Source organism: Saccopteryx bilineata, chromosome 2 (genome assembly GCF_036850765.1).
Source record: "Saccopteryx bilineata isolate mSacBil1 chromosome 2, mSacBil1_pri_phased_curated, whole genome shotgun sequence".
Taxonomy (NCBI): Eukaryota; Metazoa; Chordata; class Mammalia; order Chiroptera; family Emballonuridae; genus Saccopteryx; species Saccopteryx bilineata.
The window spans coordinates 345,933,249-345,950,490 of record NC_089491.1 but is presented as its reverse complement, the minus strand read 5'-3'; the positions used below and the strand labels follow the sequence as shown (position 1 = coordinate 345,950,490).

Genomic DNA, 17,242 nt, shown 5'->3' with positions numbered 1-17,242 from the left:
TCATTCATAAATATTTATGCATCATCAGTGACATTCCGAGAATTTTTTTAGGACCTGTAGGGTGAGGGATACAGTAGGGAACATGGCATACATATTAGATGACTATTCTCAAGTAGGCTTATTCTAATAATTAGAAAAAATGTATGAATATAGTAAACTTTTTTTATATAAGCAGATTATACACATATATGTAAATATTAACGGTTATATTTTCAGAGGCAAATAGATGTGCACATATATTTTTTACAGTTTCAACCAAAGCCTTTTCTAAGAAAGCATGTATTTGTTTAGATTTTACATTGCATGATTTAAGATGAGAAAGGCAATAATCTAATGAAAGATATATAGATCTAAACAACAAACCTAGCACTTTAATAAATGATATCTCCATATTTCATTAATGATAAAAAAAATACCATATTCTGCCAGGATGCATGCCTCAATAAAGAAAAGAATAGGTTTCTGCAAAAACTCTTCTACATACAGTAAAATTTATTACTGAAAATCTTCCTTTTAATTAATTTTTTTCATTACTTAATAACCAAGACATGTATAAACAGTCTCTTAGATGGTCCCAATATTATTCTTAGCACCTGAGGCTGAGGCCACAGAGCCATCTTCAGTTCCTGGAGCTAATTTGCTCCAATGGAGCTATGGCTACAGGAGAAAAAGAGAATGAGAGAGAGAGAGAAGCTAGAGGGGGAGTGGTGGAGAAGCAGATGGTCTCTTCTCCTGTGTGCCCTGACTGGGTACCAAAGGGATATTGTTTATAAGACTGAATGATAAGGAAACTTTGGCATACATCCTGGTAACCCTTCCTTATAGCTTTCCTCTTCCCTTCCTTTTTCTAATCCCCTTTCTCCTCCCTCCACATCTCTCCTTGCTCCCACCTCTCATTCAGTCCCCTATAGAAGAGGCCATTTAAAGAAGAGAGGTCCTGAAGGTTCAGAGTCACACGAAGGAGAACTAAGACACTCCCGCAACAGCCACCAACTGCCAACCAAGTGAGTACACCTTCCAGGAAGCAGACCCTCCAACCCAGTGAAGGCTTCAAATGATGTTGCCACACCCAACAGCTTGGGCATGACTTCACAAGGGGCCCTCCTGAGTCAGAAAAACTAAGCTAAGCCATTTCTGATCTCCTGATCTAGAATAACTGTGAGATAATGCTTGCTGTCTTAAGCCACTTAGTTTTGGGGTAAGTAGTTACATAGCAATAGGTGACTAATATATTATATATAACCCAAGGATAATATTATAAATCACTTGCTTTATGCTGAAAATATTTTAATTGAACTAGAAGAATATGGTGCTATCACTTTAATACCTGTGTCATGAGGAAACAAATTGGACACTCTTCTTCACTCAATGGAATATGACTGGTTGTTTGGTTTTTTTTGATAGCAACTGCATCCATTTAATCAAATATAAACACTTCATAATCAGACTTCATTAAAACTCTCTTTTTAGTAATGTATGAGTTAACCAATAAAGAATGGCATTCTTACCTCCGAAGAAGTACTTCTCGCCAGTTTTCACTTGAAGAGGGCTATTGGTTCTAACAGCTGACGCCTCATCACCATCAATGGTGAGGACAGCAAAATTCTCCTTCGCCAGGAGACGAACCTCGTGCCACTGCCCATCATTCAACCCGGAACCTGTTGGGTCCAAGATAAAAGTATACTTATTTCCTGAGAATGGTTCAGTTTAAAACAATGTTTAGGCCTGACCTGTGGTGGCGCAGTGGATAAAGCGTCAACCTGGAAACACTGAGGTTGCCAGTTCAAAACCCTGGCTTGCCTGGTCAAGGCACATATGGGAGTTGATGCTTCCTGCTCCTCCCCCTTCTCTCTCTCTCTTTCTCTCTCTCTCTCCCCCCTTCCTCTCTAAAATGAATAAATAAAACAATGTTTAACATTGACCAAGTCAGAAATTTGTAAGTAAAAAATTAATATATTTTCATCTAGGACAATTCAGCACCACTCACAGTGGATATCTTCTGTTTCTTTACCATCATAAGTGGTTTCATTCTCCATTGACCCAAACAAGGAAGAATGGAAGCCAGTCGAAGGAGAAAATATTAAGGTGCCATTGCAGTACTTGGGAAAACGAAGGAAGCAAATAAAGTTGTTTGGAAGGTAATAATGAACTATTTTAATAACTTATTGTCTGCTTAGCTTTATTAACTCGATACTCATATGAGAAAACAGAGCTACAGCTGTCTGTCTAATGTCTCTTTTTATAATCTTTTTTTTGTATTGTTAATTTTTCTCAATAAGCACATCTGGCCAGCTGATAGCATTTAAGTGCTAAAAAAATAAATGTGTAAGTATGTAGAGTTATTTGTGCTACTTGACCATTAACAAGCATGAGAAACAACACCAGGATTATCTGGTCATTTACCAATAAGGTGTCTTTATAATGAAGGAGGGTATATTTCACTAAATAAAAAATAATGAAATAAGTCAACACCTCCCACCCCTTACAATCATAGTTCACTATTGCTAGTACAAAGAGCTTGGGAAACAAAAATGCAATCAAGCCCTCCATTAAAAAGACAATACTTCAAAGTTTCTGTTTAATTTGTGTTTGTTTTATGAGGAATAATTAGAAAATTAAGGAGCATACAGAGAACAGTCACTAAAACATAAATATCTGGAAAGATTTTAAGAAAACACTAAGAGACAAAGAAGTCTAAGAGGGTCAGAGTGGCATTCTTTGACTTTCTAGAGTTCTATGCTACATCAAGGGAAGAGAGTTTCTTCTAGTTGGCTCTGGATAGAATAATCTAGAACCCACAGGTAGAAATCACTTGAAGATACAGTTCAATTTCACAAAAGAAAGAGAAGCCTAGCAAGTAAAGGTATCAAAACATGAAATGAGAATAAATCAATGCAATGCTGGTGATGGCTTCTAGCCTCTGATCAGAGGTCTGAAAACCAAAGCTCAAATGCACCTGCTGCTGTCTGTTTTTATACATCCTGGGATCTACAGGGATCTACAGAGAGCTCTCACATTTTCAAATAATTAAAAATAAATAAAAATGTCCCAGTGAGTGGTGCAGTTGATAGAGCATCATCTCAGAGTACCAAGGTTGCCGGTTTGATCCTGGGGTCTCTGGCTCAATCCTAGGGTTGCCATAAAAGTACATGGTTTTGGTTTCTGCCCTTACAATGCGATGAACCCTGCTTTGAAATGCAATTTGAGGCAAGGATCCCGAGGACATCCTGTTACAAATGTCCACTCCCAAAATATAATCCTAAATAATCACACATCCAGAGGAAGTCAAATCCCTTGTAAGATATCTTCAGCTGACACAGGGTCCTGTTCTAAAGGGTAGACCAGAAAGCCTTTCTAAAAATTCCCCGTGAAAAATCCTTTCTTCTCATAATTAATTTATAAATGAAGCTCATCGGCTTAATTGTTCATGGCCAAATGTCTATTATTTCAATCAGATTAAAATAAAATGGTTACTTTATTTTCTTCAAGAAACTTAATTGCTAGAGGCATTGGACCCTCAGATAAAAAGCACCCTTGTTGAGAGCGGTCACGGCTACATCTAAGCTCGAACTGCAATTTCTATTCATTTTAGCTCCAATTATTATTTTGAACCCTTAATGTTAATCATCAAGAGGCAAGCCTCAGCAGTCTGTGATAGGAAAAGGGCCCCCAAATATAATAAAGTTCATTCTTCAGTGGAACAAGAATGATCTAATTGCTCAAAAGAAAATAAGACGCTTCTTTTCATTTTTCTTCAACTGCATGGTTTATAAAAGAAAAAAAATAATAGCCTGAAGGCTCTCTCCAGAGAAGAATACAACTTCATGATCTCTGTGTATGCGAGTATTTATAGATCTCCTGTTCTAAGCTCTGTATGATAGTCACTCTGCTAAGTACTTGCATTTAACTCACAATTCACCAAAAATTAAAAAAAAAAAAATCATTTCTCCAGTAAGTAGGTGAGAGAACTTAATCTAATAAAATTTAGGCATCTGTAGCTAATACACAGCAGAACTTAGAACAGTAACTCAGCTCTATCTGGTTCCAGAGGCTGAAGTGTTTTAAAAAACAAACAATAATAAAACGTGTTATATAATCTCCATGCATCTGTAATCAGAATTCTCTTATCCTATGCGCACACGCACACATACACACAGACACACACACACCACACACACAGATTTCCACATGCCACCACCTCTGGAAAGGAGCTCAAATTCTGGGGACATCTTTTTCTCATTTGGTACCAGGGCTGTAAATAAACGGAGACTCCATAATGTCTCAGCATTTGCGGTCAGATTTCCGTTATACTGGAACATCCCACGCACTCCATGTTTTTTAGTATTTCCTTACATCGATATGTTTCTCTTAAAATTGGAATTAGAATGCATATTTTCCACTACAGGTTTGAGAAGCAAATTCTAGCTTTCTCCTGCCCCAAGGCACATGAAAATAAGCTCATGAGGATTTAGTACAAGGATCTCTACACACTGTGTAATTCTGAGCAGAGGGAACTCCATGTTCACCTTTTCACTTACTAACAAGCAAATCAGGGCTCTTGGACATGCTGTCTTGTCACTAGTTTGTAGAGTAAAGACCTTCATCTAGACCTTTTGACACTCAAATGGTGGTCTTTCCTACCCTCCAGAACTCAGCTGCCAAGTTTTATGGCGAGAAAAAAGAAGAGAAATGCACACACTTGCAGCATATGTCACCTCTTGTCTGCGTCCACTCTCTCCGGTGTGAGGGAGACCCGGACAACTTTGTATGAAACACAGACTAAAATACAAAAGCATGCTTGCTCCCAAATGAGCTTCACCTATATCACTTCCTAGACCATCTGCCATTTGGGAGAAGTGGTACAAATCAGTTTCACCTCAGAGTGCTATAAGGAATTGCCTCTCTTAAGCATTTTCAATATTAACAAGATTGTTTAATAATTTTTAATTTGTATAAAATGAAACATTCATGACCTTTAGGAGGTTTGGAATTAGACACCATGTGGAATTCACTCAGAATACCACTGCTAATCAGATGATAGAAGATACAAACTTACACTACATACAAATACATTTACTCAGGAAAAAAGATGTACTACCATCCCAAGTTTTATTAGAAATAACAAAAAACACAAAGGACTAGATAGAAGTAAAATGGCAATTCTCATTTGCTGGTAAAGATGTGTTATTCCTCTACTCAGGATTCTATAGCTAGTGAATACCCCCAGGGAAGATAGACACTCACCAGGAACACACACATGCAATGCTGTGGGTTCCTGATGGCTGGCCCGTGGATCAGGATCAGACCAATAAAGAAAGATGTTGATGTTTGAACTTGAGAAAGAGACCTGTGTCTCACACACCTCAAATTTCCTGAGTGCCTCTACGTGCCTGGCACCATCTACATGTTCAGCACATGTTACTGCGTTGACTCTTCTCAACAGTGAGTGGAGACTCAGCACAGGACAGGAAGCAGGGTGATAGTGAGGAGGGCTGATCCAGCAGCCAAGGGGGTCTGTGTTTGCTCTTGCCCTTGCTAACCCGGGCAATTTCCTGAACTTCTCCTGCCTCAAGCTTCTCTTCTCTGAAATGCAAATAACACAATCCACTTTTACAGATTTCTTTGGAGAAGCACATAAACTAGTATTTGTAATGGCATTAACGCAGAGCCTGGCAACTAGGAAGCAGTGTATTGCATTGTTAGATTAAAAAAAAAAAGGAAAGTAAAAGCAAGCTTGGATTCATCTCCTTTTACGTAAGAGGAAGCTGAGACTTAAGTTGAGTTCTTTTTTTGGAGGGAATTACTAACCTCACCATTATTAATATGGGTGCATTTGTTATAAATAGCCTTCTAAACAAAATAGCAGTGTAATAAAGTCTCAGCAATGTGGACATCATGAATATCCATATTTGAGACAACTGGAAAAAAAAGTGTGTCCCTAATGTTATGCTAACGGGCACTTCAGGCTTAGAAAAACATGCCCAGTGACAACATTACACATGGAAAAAATTCCTGTACTCAATAACTTAGCGGTGAAGACGATTGTTTCTGCAAAAACACTCTAGCTGTCTCACAACTTTAAAGTCGCACATAAAGAAATGAGAACAAAATCACTTCCTGAAAGGTGAGAGCAGAAAATAAACTTTCTGAGGTATTCATGCGCATAATGTCAAAAACACATAGCAATTAAGTAAATATTCTAGACATTTTTCACCTGCAGCACTATAAGCTTATAAAAGCAAATTGGTCAAAAAGGTACTCTTAATTACCTTGCAGGGAAAATGGGGGGCTGTCCTATATTTGGGGTGATATTTTATTCAGGCACATATAAAACATGCCACCATGAGAGACTGAGCAAGATTAGGACAGGGGTGTCTGACATGCAGAGAGGGTCACACTCAAAGGAGCAGCATTGACCCATGGTCAAGAGCATGGACTTTGAAGTCAGACAAAGTCAGACCTCTATAAACAAATCTTATTTCTTTTGGGTCATTAGCAAGGTAACCTCTTCATGCCTCAGTTCCCTCATCTGTTAAATAGGAATCATAGAAGTATCTGCTGTTAAGCCAGCCTGGCCCAGCAGCTCAAGTTGGTTAGAGTGTTGTCCCAATAAGCCAAGACTACATGTTTGATTCCTGGTCAGGGCCATACAGGATCAACCAATGAATGCATAAATAAGTGGAACAACAAATTGATGTTTCTCTTTCTCTCTCTCTTTCTCTAAAATCTATCAATTAAAAATAAACAAATAAAATAAAAATAAATTAAAAATTAAAAATAATTTAAAGCTAATTTTAAGCAAAATGTATTTTTTTAAAACTAGGTTATTTAATACTAAATAATTATGATATTTATTTATAATTCTTAATAGATGTGGTTCTGAATCTCTGTGTAATATTTAGAAAAATTAAATCTAATTCCAAGCTAAGATTTGTTATGGTAACTAACTTTAAGGAGACTGGTATAAACCAGAGTATATATTTTCCAAAACATTTTTGTTTTTAGAAACATATACTATTGCAACAATTTTAATTTTAAACTGAAAGATTATTTGATGTTACTTTATAATAGATATCTCTAGTTCTTCATTAATTCCTAAGAATGAAAACTTTTCAACTGTACATTACAAAAATACCCCAGTTTTTAACAAAATAGTTTTTAACCTATAACCAATTATTTTTAAAACCATATTTCAGCTTCTGGTCATAATTTTTTCCATAAGATAACTACATTGTTTTATATTATTTTCTCTAACATCTCCCTAACTTATAATAGTTAGAAAATCTTGTTTTGTATGTAAATGTAAAATGTTAATGAAGCACATTCTATCTAGGCTGTCTTTCTAATGGAATTATTTTTAAAGTGAGACTCTTGAGGTGGTTGCTTTGATTAAACTAGAAGAAACAGATGTTACTCTTATTAGAGACAAGTATAAAAGACTGGTTTAATGAATATTGAAAAGAAGAAAGTGTTTAAAATATAGTAGCAAACCAAGATGTAACATCTGTTTGAAAATATTTCAGATAAAATCACAATGACTAGAGTTTTCAATCTTTTTGCTCAACATACAATCTTGAGAGAAAAATTTCCTAGAATACAAATCCATCTTTAGGCAGTTATACTATTCTCTAAGATGCTAATAACATATCTCATAATTTATCACTTACTTATTTATGCAATGAAAAGAAAAAGTATGCATTGCTCTACAAATATGCCACATAGCCCTGGCCGGTTGGCTCAGTGGTAGAGTGTTGGCCCAGCATGTGGAAGTCCCAGGTTTGATTCATGGTCAGAGAACACAGGAGAAGGGCCCATCTATTTCTCCCCCTTCCCCTCCCTTCCTCTCCTGCAGCTATGGTTCATTTGAGTGAGTCGGCCCCAGGTTCTGAGGAGCCAAGCAATGGAGCAGCAACCCCAGATGGGCAGAAAGAACATCAGCCCCAGACGGGGGTTGCCAGGTGGATTTCACTTGGGGCACATGCAGGAGTCTGTCCCTCTGCCTCCCTGCCTCTTACTTGATTAAAAAAAAACAAACCCAAATCAAACAAAAATATGCCACATACTCTTTCTTCTTTATCTCTATATAAATTCCATATCATTAGGAAATTGATCCAATTTAATCTTGTTCACTTTCTCATGCCAATCCAAAGCACTTTCTATAAATGACCAATTACAATCCGACAGAACAATTACAATCTGACAGAACATGTCATAAGGTGCTTGGGCAGGTGCAAAGCATACACACACACACACACACACACACACATATATTTTAGATAAATTGCCAAATGCATTTCTGTATAAGTATAGACAGACTGTCAAATTGCCAAATGCTTTTCTGTATAAGTATAGACAGAGTGTCACCTTGGACTGTGACTTTTCTGAAAGAGCCACTAGAATGGAACCTTTCAGTTAGACGAATACACTGGGGAGAGTACACTGCATGGCATTTCTCATGAGTTGCTAGAAATGACCCCTTCACTTTTTAATATGTAAAATCTCAGGTATGAGATGGTTTCTTTTCTTTTCAGGCACCCTGACCCTTCTGAGGAAGAAAGGACTCAGGTAAATAGGTTTTATTACCTTGTCTGCACAGTAGAGTCATTTGGGGAAACTTGTAAAGTTCTACAATGAAACCTCAGCATCATCCCCAAGGAAATGTTAGAGCTAAATATGTGAAGACAGATAGCATGCAGTCCCAGGCGCACTCTTGATATTGGTCTTTGTAAAATAAGAAATGCAGGGGGCCCTCGGGTTATGACACAGTTCTGTTCCCACGACTGTGACAGAATCCGGATTTTGGTGTTAAGTCAAAACACACCCTAACCTAACACAAATGGAGCACTTGTGCTTTTAACAGTCCAATATGGTGTAGGCAAGCGTACTGGGGGACGCCAACTCCCTCACGTTAGGTTTGGAAATAAGGGGTCTACAACCATGGGAGTGGGGTGAGGAGACTACAGTAGGTAGGAAATGCCCAGAGTGAGAACATATGACCATTGAGTAGTTAACTGTACAGGGACGTAATTCTGAATATAGTCTATAATGAAAATCTGAAGAAAACCATGAATCCCAGGCTAAGAAAAATCCTGATTCAAAGATACTCAAAACTTATATACAATTCCAGGGGTTTTGTTCTTCGTTCAGGTTGAGAATCCTGCTTATTATAATCCATAATCTTTTTTTAAAGGTTTTATGTATTGATTTTTTTAGAGAAAGGGGTAGAAAGAGAGCAAGTGGGGGAGGAGAAGGAAGCATCAACTCCCATATGTGCCTTGGACTAGGCAAGCCTGGGGTTTTGAATCAGCAACCTCAGTGTTCCAGGTCGATGCTTTATCCACTGCACCACCACAGGTCAGGCTATAATTCATAATCTTTTAATTGTACTACCTAATTTTATTGGGCAATGAGAATACTGCCAGTTTATTTATGCTTTATGGAGTCATCACTTTTCTTGCATTCTATTTTATTTTTATATTTAATGGCTTTCAGGTTATATATTCTGCTCTTTAATTTTTTAAAACAAATATGCCAGTTAGTTGGTTTGAACATAAATATTTATTCTTATTGTTTATACACACTGTTTTGTTTCTATTTTAAACTGAAAGCTGTTGATGTGACATAATTATTACACCATTTTGAGAAAATAAGTTGCCATTATTTTATTAATATTATAATTTATTTCTTAAATCTAAATTGATGGAGTCATATTTAGCCCTTTATCTTTGTCTCGCATATTGTCTCTGATAAATTACAGTATCTCACAGTTTCCTCTACAGGCACACAACCATTCTTGTTTCTAGGAGACTGACACTGTCCAAATGGTAAGGACATTCAGATCAATTCCTCTTTTTCCGAGGGCAGACCTATGTGGAACTCTGCAGAGCATGAAAATACGTGTGATGATTCCTGGGCTCAAGTAGTTTGCCCAATTGTGAAGCATCTGATGAGATTTAAATATTTTACCAGGCATTTTTTTTTTTTTTTAATAATCTCCATGAAATGTTTCCCTGTGTGTTAAAAACAGGAGTTGTATGGCACCGGGGAAAATATTTAAAAATACATAGAGAAGGCAGTCTGACCATGGCACAGCGGATAGAGCATTGGCCTGGGATGCAGCAGACCCAGGTTCAAAACCTCGAGGTCACCAGCTTGAGCGTGGGCTCACCAGCTTGAGTGTGGGGTTGCTTGCTTGAGCGTGGGATCATAGATATGACTCCATGGTTAATGGCTTGAGCCCAAAGGTTGCTAGTTTGAAGCCCAAGGTCGCTAGCAGGAGACCAAGTTCACTAGCTTGAGCAAGGGGTCACTCTCTCGGCTACAGCCCCCCGGTCAAGGCACATATGGGAAGCAATCAATGAACTAAGGTGCAACAACAAAGAATTGATGTTTCCCATCTCTTTCCCTGTCTGTCTATCCCTGTCTGTCCCTCTCTTTGTCTCTCTCTCTATCTCTCTCACTAAAAAAAATACATAGAGAAGGCAGACTTGAGAGGGAGATGATTTTCATTGGTATCCAACTGGGGATCATCGACCAGTAGGTAATCCCCAAAATGGGCATTCTCTATTTTCCATAGCCTAACTATAATATGCTATTCAAACTCTGTTCACTCCCACCTTCATGGCTGCTAGACAAGTGAATATTAGAATGATTACAGAGAATAGGATCTCTTTGATGCCCCAAAAGCACACAGTTCCTCCTACACAATAAGCAGAAAAGAGAGCTACACGGTAACATTGGTTGATGACTGTTTTTCAATTCTGTCAGTCAGTATTACAGAAGTAATAGTAAAGAAGTAATAATGAGGCTCTGGCAGGTTGGCACAGTGGTAGAGCGTCTGCTCAGCATTTGAATATCCCAGGTTCAATTCCCGGTCAGGGCACACAAGAAAAACAAACATCTGCTTCTCTACCCTTCTCCTCTCTCTTCTCTCTCTCTCTCTCTCTCTCTCTCTCTCTCTCTCTTCTCTTTTCTTCTTGCAGCCATGGCTCAGTTGGAGCAAGTTGGCCCCAGGCACTGAGGATGACTGCATAGCCTCCGTCTCAGGCACTAAAATAGTTCAATTGCCAAGCAACAGAGCAACAGCCCCAGATGGGCAGGGCATCGCTCAGTAGGGGATTTGCTGGGTGGATCCCGGTTGCATGCAGGAGTCTGTCTCTCTACCTCCCTGCTTCTCACTTAAGAAAAGAAATAATACAGAAAGAATAACAGAATGACCATAAATAAAGATAATGACAATTTACCTTAGGTTCATTCTTAAATCCATTTTTCTAAACTTGGATAATGAACTCAAAGCTGAAAATGAGCCATGGTCAGAATTTAACATTGGCTTTCTTTAAGACAGGACACATCCTTCTTTAAAGTATTTTTGAAAGTGGTAGTTTCATAGTAATTATAGAGACTGTGAATTTAAGTAGCTTTGATTACATAGACGCTTTTCATACCAGTGTATGCTGATAACTACAGTGAAAGTACCGTTTTTACATTAGAGAGATTATCCAGCCACTCAGGGGCTCAGAAATCCACGAGTTCAGAGAATAATCATAAACCAGAGTCCTGGCATAGAAGAGAGATATTAAAATATTAGATTGAGGTACAATACTTTAGGATTGAGTGTAAATCATTATTTTTAAATTGCATCGTAAAATGCATAATTGAACCACAGTTTCTCATTTCAGACCGTTCTGAATTACTCCCCTTTAATGGGACAATGTTTTTATACTTGCCACTAAATCATTTTTATCCGTCACTCAACGCAGTACCTAAATAATGGACCTCGGCCACAGACGTAGGCGAAAAAAAAAATCAGTCTCCACCTCCCAAGTAGCTATTTTTCTGCAAACCTCTCGACTACCCTTTCTGCTCCGTGACTCCCGGCGTGAAAGGCAGTCTCAGCCTATTCCAGCACAGCCATTTCCTCCCCCTGTGAGCGCTGAACTGTGAAGGGCACATCTCCATATATTTATGAACTATTCCTTCTGCAACCTTCAATTCAACAACAATCCATTTTGAATGTCAACTACTTCTTGGTAGGTTCTCGCATGTTTGGTGGCAAAACGAATGTGGAAAAATGCTACAGGTGAGCACATTAAAATAATACGTGGACAGCTAAAGTTCCATATATATATGTAGGTTACAAATTCATTCCACTCATCCCTTCTTGTGGATTTTAACCTGAACATGATAGATATTGAACACGACTTAAAATTAAAACTAAAGTTTTAAAAATTCATACTTTTAAGAGAGCATAAATTCTAAAAACCACTGATTTACTTTTTTAGTGTGGTTTCACGGACTGGTATTATATACATATGTTGGACGTGTATGCACTGAAATGCGATTCGGCACATGGCACATACAATAGAAAAGTAGCGTTAGAATCCGGACAACACAGACAGTAATACCATCTGAGAAAATATTTTTACCTCTTTGGCCCAGAGTTTCTTATCACTCAAATAAATTAGTCATACTGGCTAATTATAAGACTCCTCTTAGCTGTAGACACTTCTGATGGAAATATGTGCATGTGTGGTAGAGGGGAACAGAAAACCACCAACATTGTATTGATTCGATCAATTCACAGAGAACACATTAATACAAAAAACACTTCCATAGCTGGAGTTGGTTGTTTTAGTCTGTAACTCTGTACTTGCCCTGATGGGTGACATGATGCTCATGGCCTACTCAATGTAGATTAAAGAGATTGAGATGAAAAGATAGGAATTATACTGAAAATAGAGTTAGTATTTCAATTCTGCACTCTAGTGGGTAGGAGAAGGCAGCTGCTGGTGGCTTCATGGACCCCTGGGAGCAATAGATGGCAGATCAACCTGGGAAGGGAAGTCTGTATCTCAGAAAAAAAACTGATCAGAAAAGGAAATTTTTTTTTTTTTTGCTATTTCTGTGATTTAACATAAGTAGTGAAGTCCCAGAAAATACTGGGAAATTGAAGACAGAGGTAAGGTTTTGGAGAACAGCATTTGTCCCTTACTGCAGAAGTTCTCTGGACCCCTAACTAGGGGTTAAGAAAAAGATGCACCCAGCAGTACCCTACAAAGGAAATTTGTATTAGATTGGATACCTTATAGCACTAAAACTCTACGATCTAGATGCACAACGGTGGTTTTCTTATTAACAGGTCGTGTGCTATAAGATAATATTAATAAGATCTACAGACAGAATTGTTTTTTCTTGTCTTACAGCGCTATTGTATTTTGTTAGTTATTCATTGAACATTGTTTGGTGTTGGTCGCTAGCTAGGCAACCCTCTAGTTAACATCAATTATTAAATGTAGAAGCAATCTGGGGTGTTGGTTATGTTCTTCTCTTGATCTGTGCACTGGTTACACAGGCATATTCAGTTTTTCAAAAAGCTCAGTGTACATTCATGATTTGTGCATTTTTTATATGTATACTACATAGGGATACCTTGGAGATAGTTCAGGTTTGGCTCCAGACCATATCATAAAGTGAGGATTGCAATACAATGAGTCCTAATAGTTTTGCTAATGGAGGGTTTTGTCTTCAATTTGTAAAAAAAAAAAAAAAAAAAAAAAAGCAACAAAGCAAAGAGCCAACCAAACGGGGTCAGCCTGCATAGTACTAAAAGTTAAAAATAAACGAAGACTCTGTGTAATGTATAACCTCATTGAAACACTTCAAAATGTAGAACACACTGAAGTCACTGTTACATTTCAGGGCACGGGATGGATGCGTATGGAAGCCATCAAAAACACAGTTGTAGAAAATCAAAGCAGTAATAATTTTTTTAAAAAGTGATAGCTACCAATACCATTAATTTAGCCAAGTGTCATACATAAGAAAATAAAAGATATTATTGGCGGACCAGGTTCAGGTAGAGAAAGACAGCAGCATAAAAATTCCAAGGGGAGTTCAGAACACTTACAGGGGCTTTCAAAGGTGATGTCACTTTTGAAATTATGTCTAATTTCACTTCTAAATTTAAGGGCTTTCCTTCCCTTGATTAACTTAGCAGCCATGATTACAACCCTTGCACGTCTCACAGATAAGAGGAAGACTGTTTGAACTCATGGGGAAAAAAAAACTTAAAGAAACTCCTGCTTCCCCCACAAAATACCCCAATTTTCTTTTGTTTTCTCTCTAAATGGCATAGAGCCTACCATCTTCTCTTCTTTTAAAATGACTCTCAGGCTTTCTTTGTTTCTATTTTCCTTGAGCTCACCATGTCTGCCGCTCTTAGATGGAACGGTCTAACCCAATGGCTCCACTATCCTACTGTTTAGATCTTATAAGCTCACTCACCATCAAAGTTCACTTAGTTGAAAGGTTCTCGGTCTTCTCTCTGCTCCCAAATATCTGAGAGAGAAGGCTTTCATTGGAAACCATGGCTCACAATGCCAGGGAATCCCCAGGAGAGGCCAAGCCCTTTGGTAGCCAGAGTTATACATTTCAAAGGGCATACATTATTTGAGAAAGGAAATTCAAGTGGCTTGGTAAATGATTTATATAGGTTATACTCTCTATATACTCTGTATTTATATAATATTATATAATTATATGGGGCACACTGTGTTCATATCAAAGACCACAAACATAGAGTCGACACTAAGATGAATAACTAAAGTCAGTGTCCCTTAGTAGCCAGTCGTCTCTAAAAAGTGTACTAAGTTTTCATACACTAACAAATTCCCAAGTTAAAGCCACATTCTCTGAAAAGCAAGAAGGAATAAGATGACAGATTTCAAGGAGAAGAAGGGAAAACAGTAAGCCAGAACTGGGTTGATCATAAATAATTCTCCAAAGAATCAACTAGTGAATGACTAAATTCACTCAATGCATCAGATTTACCAATTATCAGGTAATTGTTTTAAAGAATATTCTTCTTGAATATACCCTATGAATATGAATAGGTTCTTATAAATATATTCATGAATACAATTCTCTTAAATATATTCAATAAATGTGAATATATAAGTATTTTAAGGATTGTTCAATTACGCAAAAGTTAAGGGTCACAGGTTTAGTCTTTTAATGAATATATTCATGAAGAACATATTCATGAGGAATATAGTTATGAACTAAATCATCCTATGAATATAGTGATGAAGGATATATGCAGTGAATTCTTTCTTTCATTTATTTAATACTACATGCCATGAAATGCCCTAGACACTAGGCTACATCACAATCAAAGCTCCTGACCTCATAGAGCATAGATTTGCAATATGTTTAATGTCTTTAAAGAAGAATAATCTTTAAAAAAAAGCTTTTGGCAAATAGATTTTGTAAATTTGGTGAATTCATGGTGAATTCATCTGCATCCAGGGTAGTGCCATTAGGACTGCCTACATTGGATGCTTAGGATTTGTTATAAAAATCTTACACCAGTGATGTGGAACATTTTTTTCATCTGCCTATTGGCCATCTGTATGTCCTCTTTGGAGAAGTGTCTATTCATTTCTTTTGCCCATTTTTTGATTGGGTTATCTTCCTGGTGTTGAGTTTTATAAGTTCTTTATAAATTTTGGTTATTAATCCCTTATCAGACATATTGTTTAATATGTTCTCCCATTGTGTGGGTTGTCTTTTTACTTTGTTCATATTGTCTTTAGCTGTACAAAAGCTTTTTAGTTTGATATAGTCCCATTTGTTCACCCTGTCCTTTATTTCACTTGCCTGTGGAGATAAATTGGCAAATATATTGCTGCGAGAGATTTCAGAGAGCTTACTGCCTATGTTTTCTTCTAAGATGCTTATGGATTCCCGATTTAATTTTAAGTTTACTTTTGTGAATGGTGTAAATTGGTGGTCTAGTTTCATTTTTTGCAGGTAGTTGTCCAATTTTCCCAACACCATTTGTTAAAGAGACTGTCTTTACTCCATTGTATGCTCTTACCTCCTTTGTCAAATATAAATTGTCCATAAAGATATGGGTTTATTTCTGGGTTCTCTATTATGTTCCATTTATTTATATGCCTGTTCTTATGTCAGTACCAAGCTGTTTTGAGTACAATGGCCTTGTAGTATAACTTGATATCACTAGTCATTAGAGAAATGCAAATTAAAACCACAATGAGCTATCACCTCACACCAGTCAGAATGGCGCTCATTAACAAAACAATACATAATAAGTGCTGGCAAGGGCTTGGAGAAAAGGGAACCTTCCTGCACTGTTGGTGGGAATGCAGACTGGTGCAGCCACTGTAGAAAACAGTATGGAGATTCCTCAAAAAATTAAAAATGGAACTGCCTTTTGACCCAGCCATCCCACTCTTAGGAATATATCCCAAGAACACCACATCACTGACTCAAAAGAAGAAATGTACCACCATGTTTATGGCATCATTGTTTACAATAGTGAAGATCTGGAAACAGTCCAAGTGTCCGTCATTGGCAAATAGATTAAAAAGCTTTGGTACATATATATTATACAATGGAATACTATGAGGCCATGAAAAAGAAGGAAATCTTACCGTTTGCAACAACATGGATGGACCTGGAAACTATTATGTTAAGTGAAATAAACCAGGCAGAGAAATAGAATTATCATATGACCTCACTCATTTGAGGAATCCAATGAACAATGTGAACTGAGGAACGGAATAGAGGCAGAGGTGGGATCAAAGGGACCAGAGGAAAAGTGGACAGAAGGAAAGGGGATGATAGGAGGGGATCAGAGAAGGGAAAGAGATTAGTGAAATTATATACACATAACACAGTGTTATAGAGAGCAGAAAAGCAAATCCTGGAGGGAATGGGGAGGGCGCTATGGGGAGGGAGGCAAGAAGGATGTTGAGGGGAACACGGGGGGGATGCATTCGGGGGGACACTAGAATCTATGTAAATACAATAAATTAAAATCAATAAAAAATAAATAAAAAGATAAAAGAAAAAAAGAGAGAGAAAAAAATCTTGCACCAGAGGTTTATTATACTGGTCTTCATAAGCATTTGTTGTGAACTTTATACAATTTCTATCTGGACATTATAAAGCGAGTAACTACCATTTGGAAAAAGAACGAATAAGTCATGACTCACAAAGGTAGGACACTTGCAAATATCACGCAATAAGTTGCAGTCCTGAGAATAAGACTCAGTTTTTAGAGCTAGCTGCCACTCATTAGTATTTGCAATGCCCCGAAACTTGAGATTTTAGTAGCTGGGTTTAGCACTGACTATTAACTCAAATCTCTACAATAACAATAAAAAAGATATCTTACTTTTTGTATTAAATTTATATGTTCCAGTCGCTTTCTTTCTTT

The 17,242-nt window shown here is 37.4% G+C and overlaps 1 protein-coding gene across 1 annotated transcript in view; it reads right to left on the bottom strand.

Moving 5' to 3' along the window:
* The window catches only part of CNTNAP2 (contactin associated protein 2), a 1,332,419-nt gene that overhangs the window by 618,976 nt on the left and 696,201 nt on the right, over window positions 1-17,242 (bottom strand). Inside the window, exon 9 of the mRNA XM_066262524.1 lies at window positions 1,509-1,658. Within this exon, the coding sequence (XP_066118621.1) occupies window positions 1,509-1,658 (150 nt within the window). The remainder of the gene's footprint in view (window positions 1-1,508; window positions 1,659-17,242) is intronic.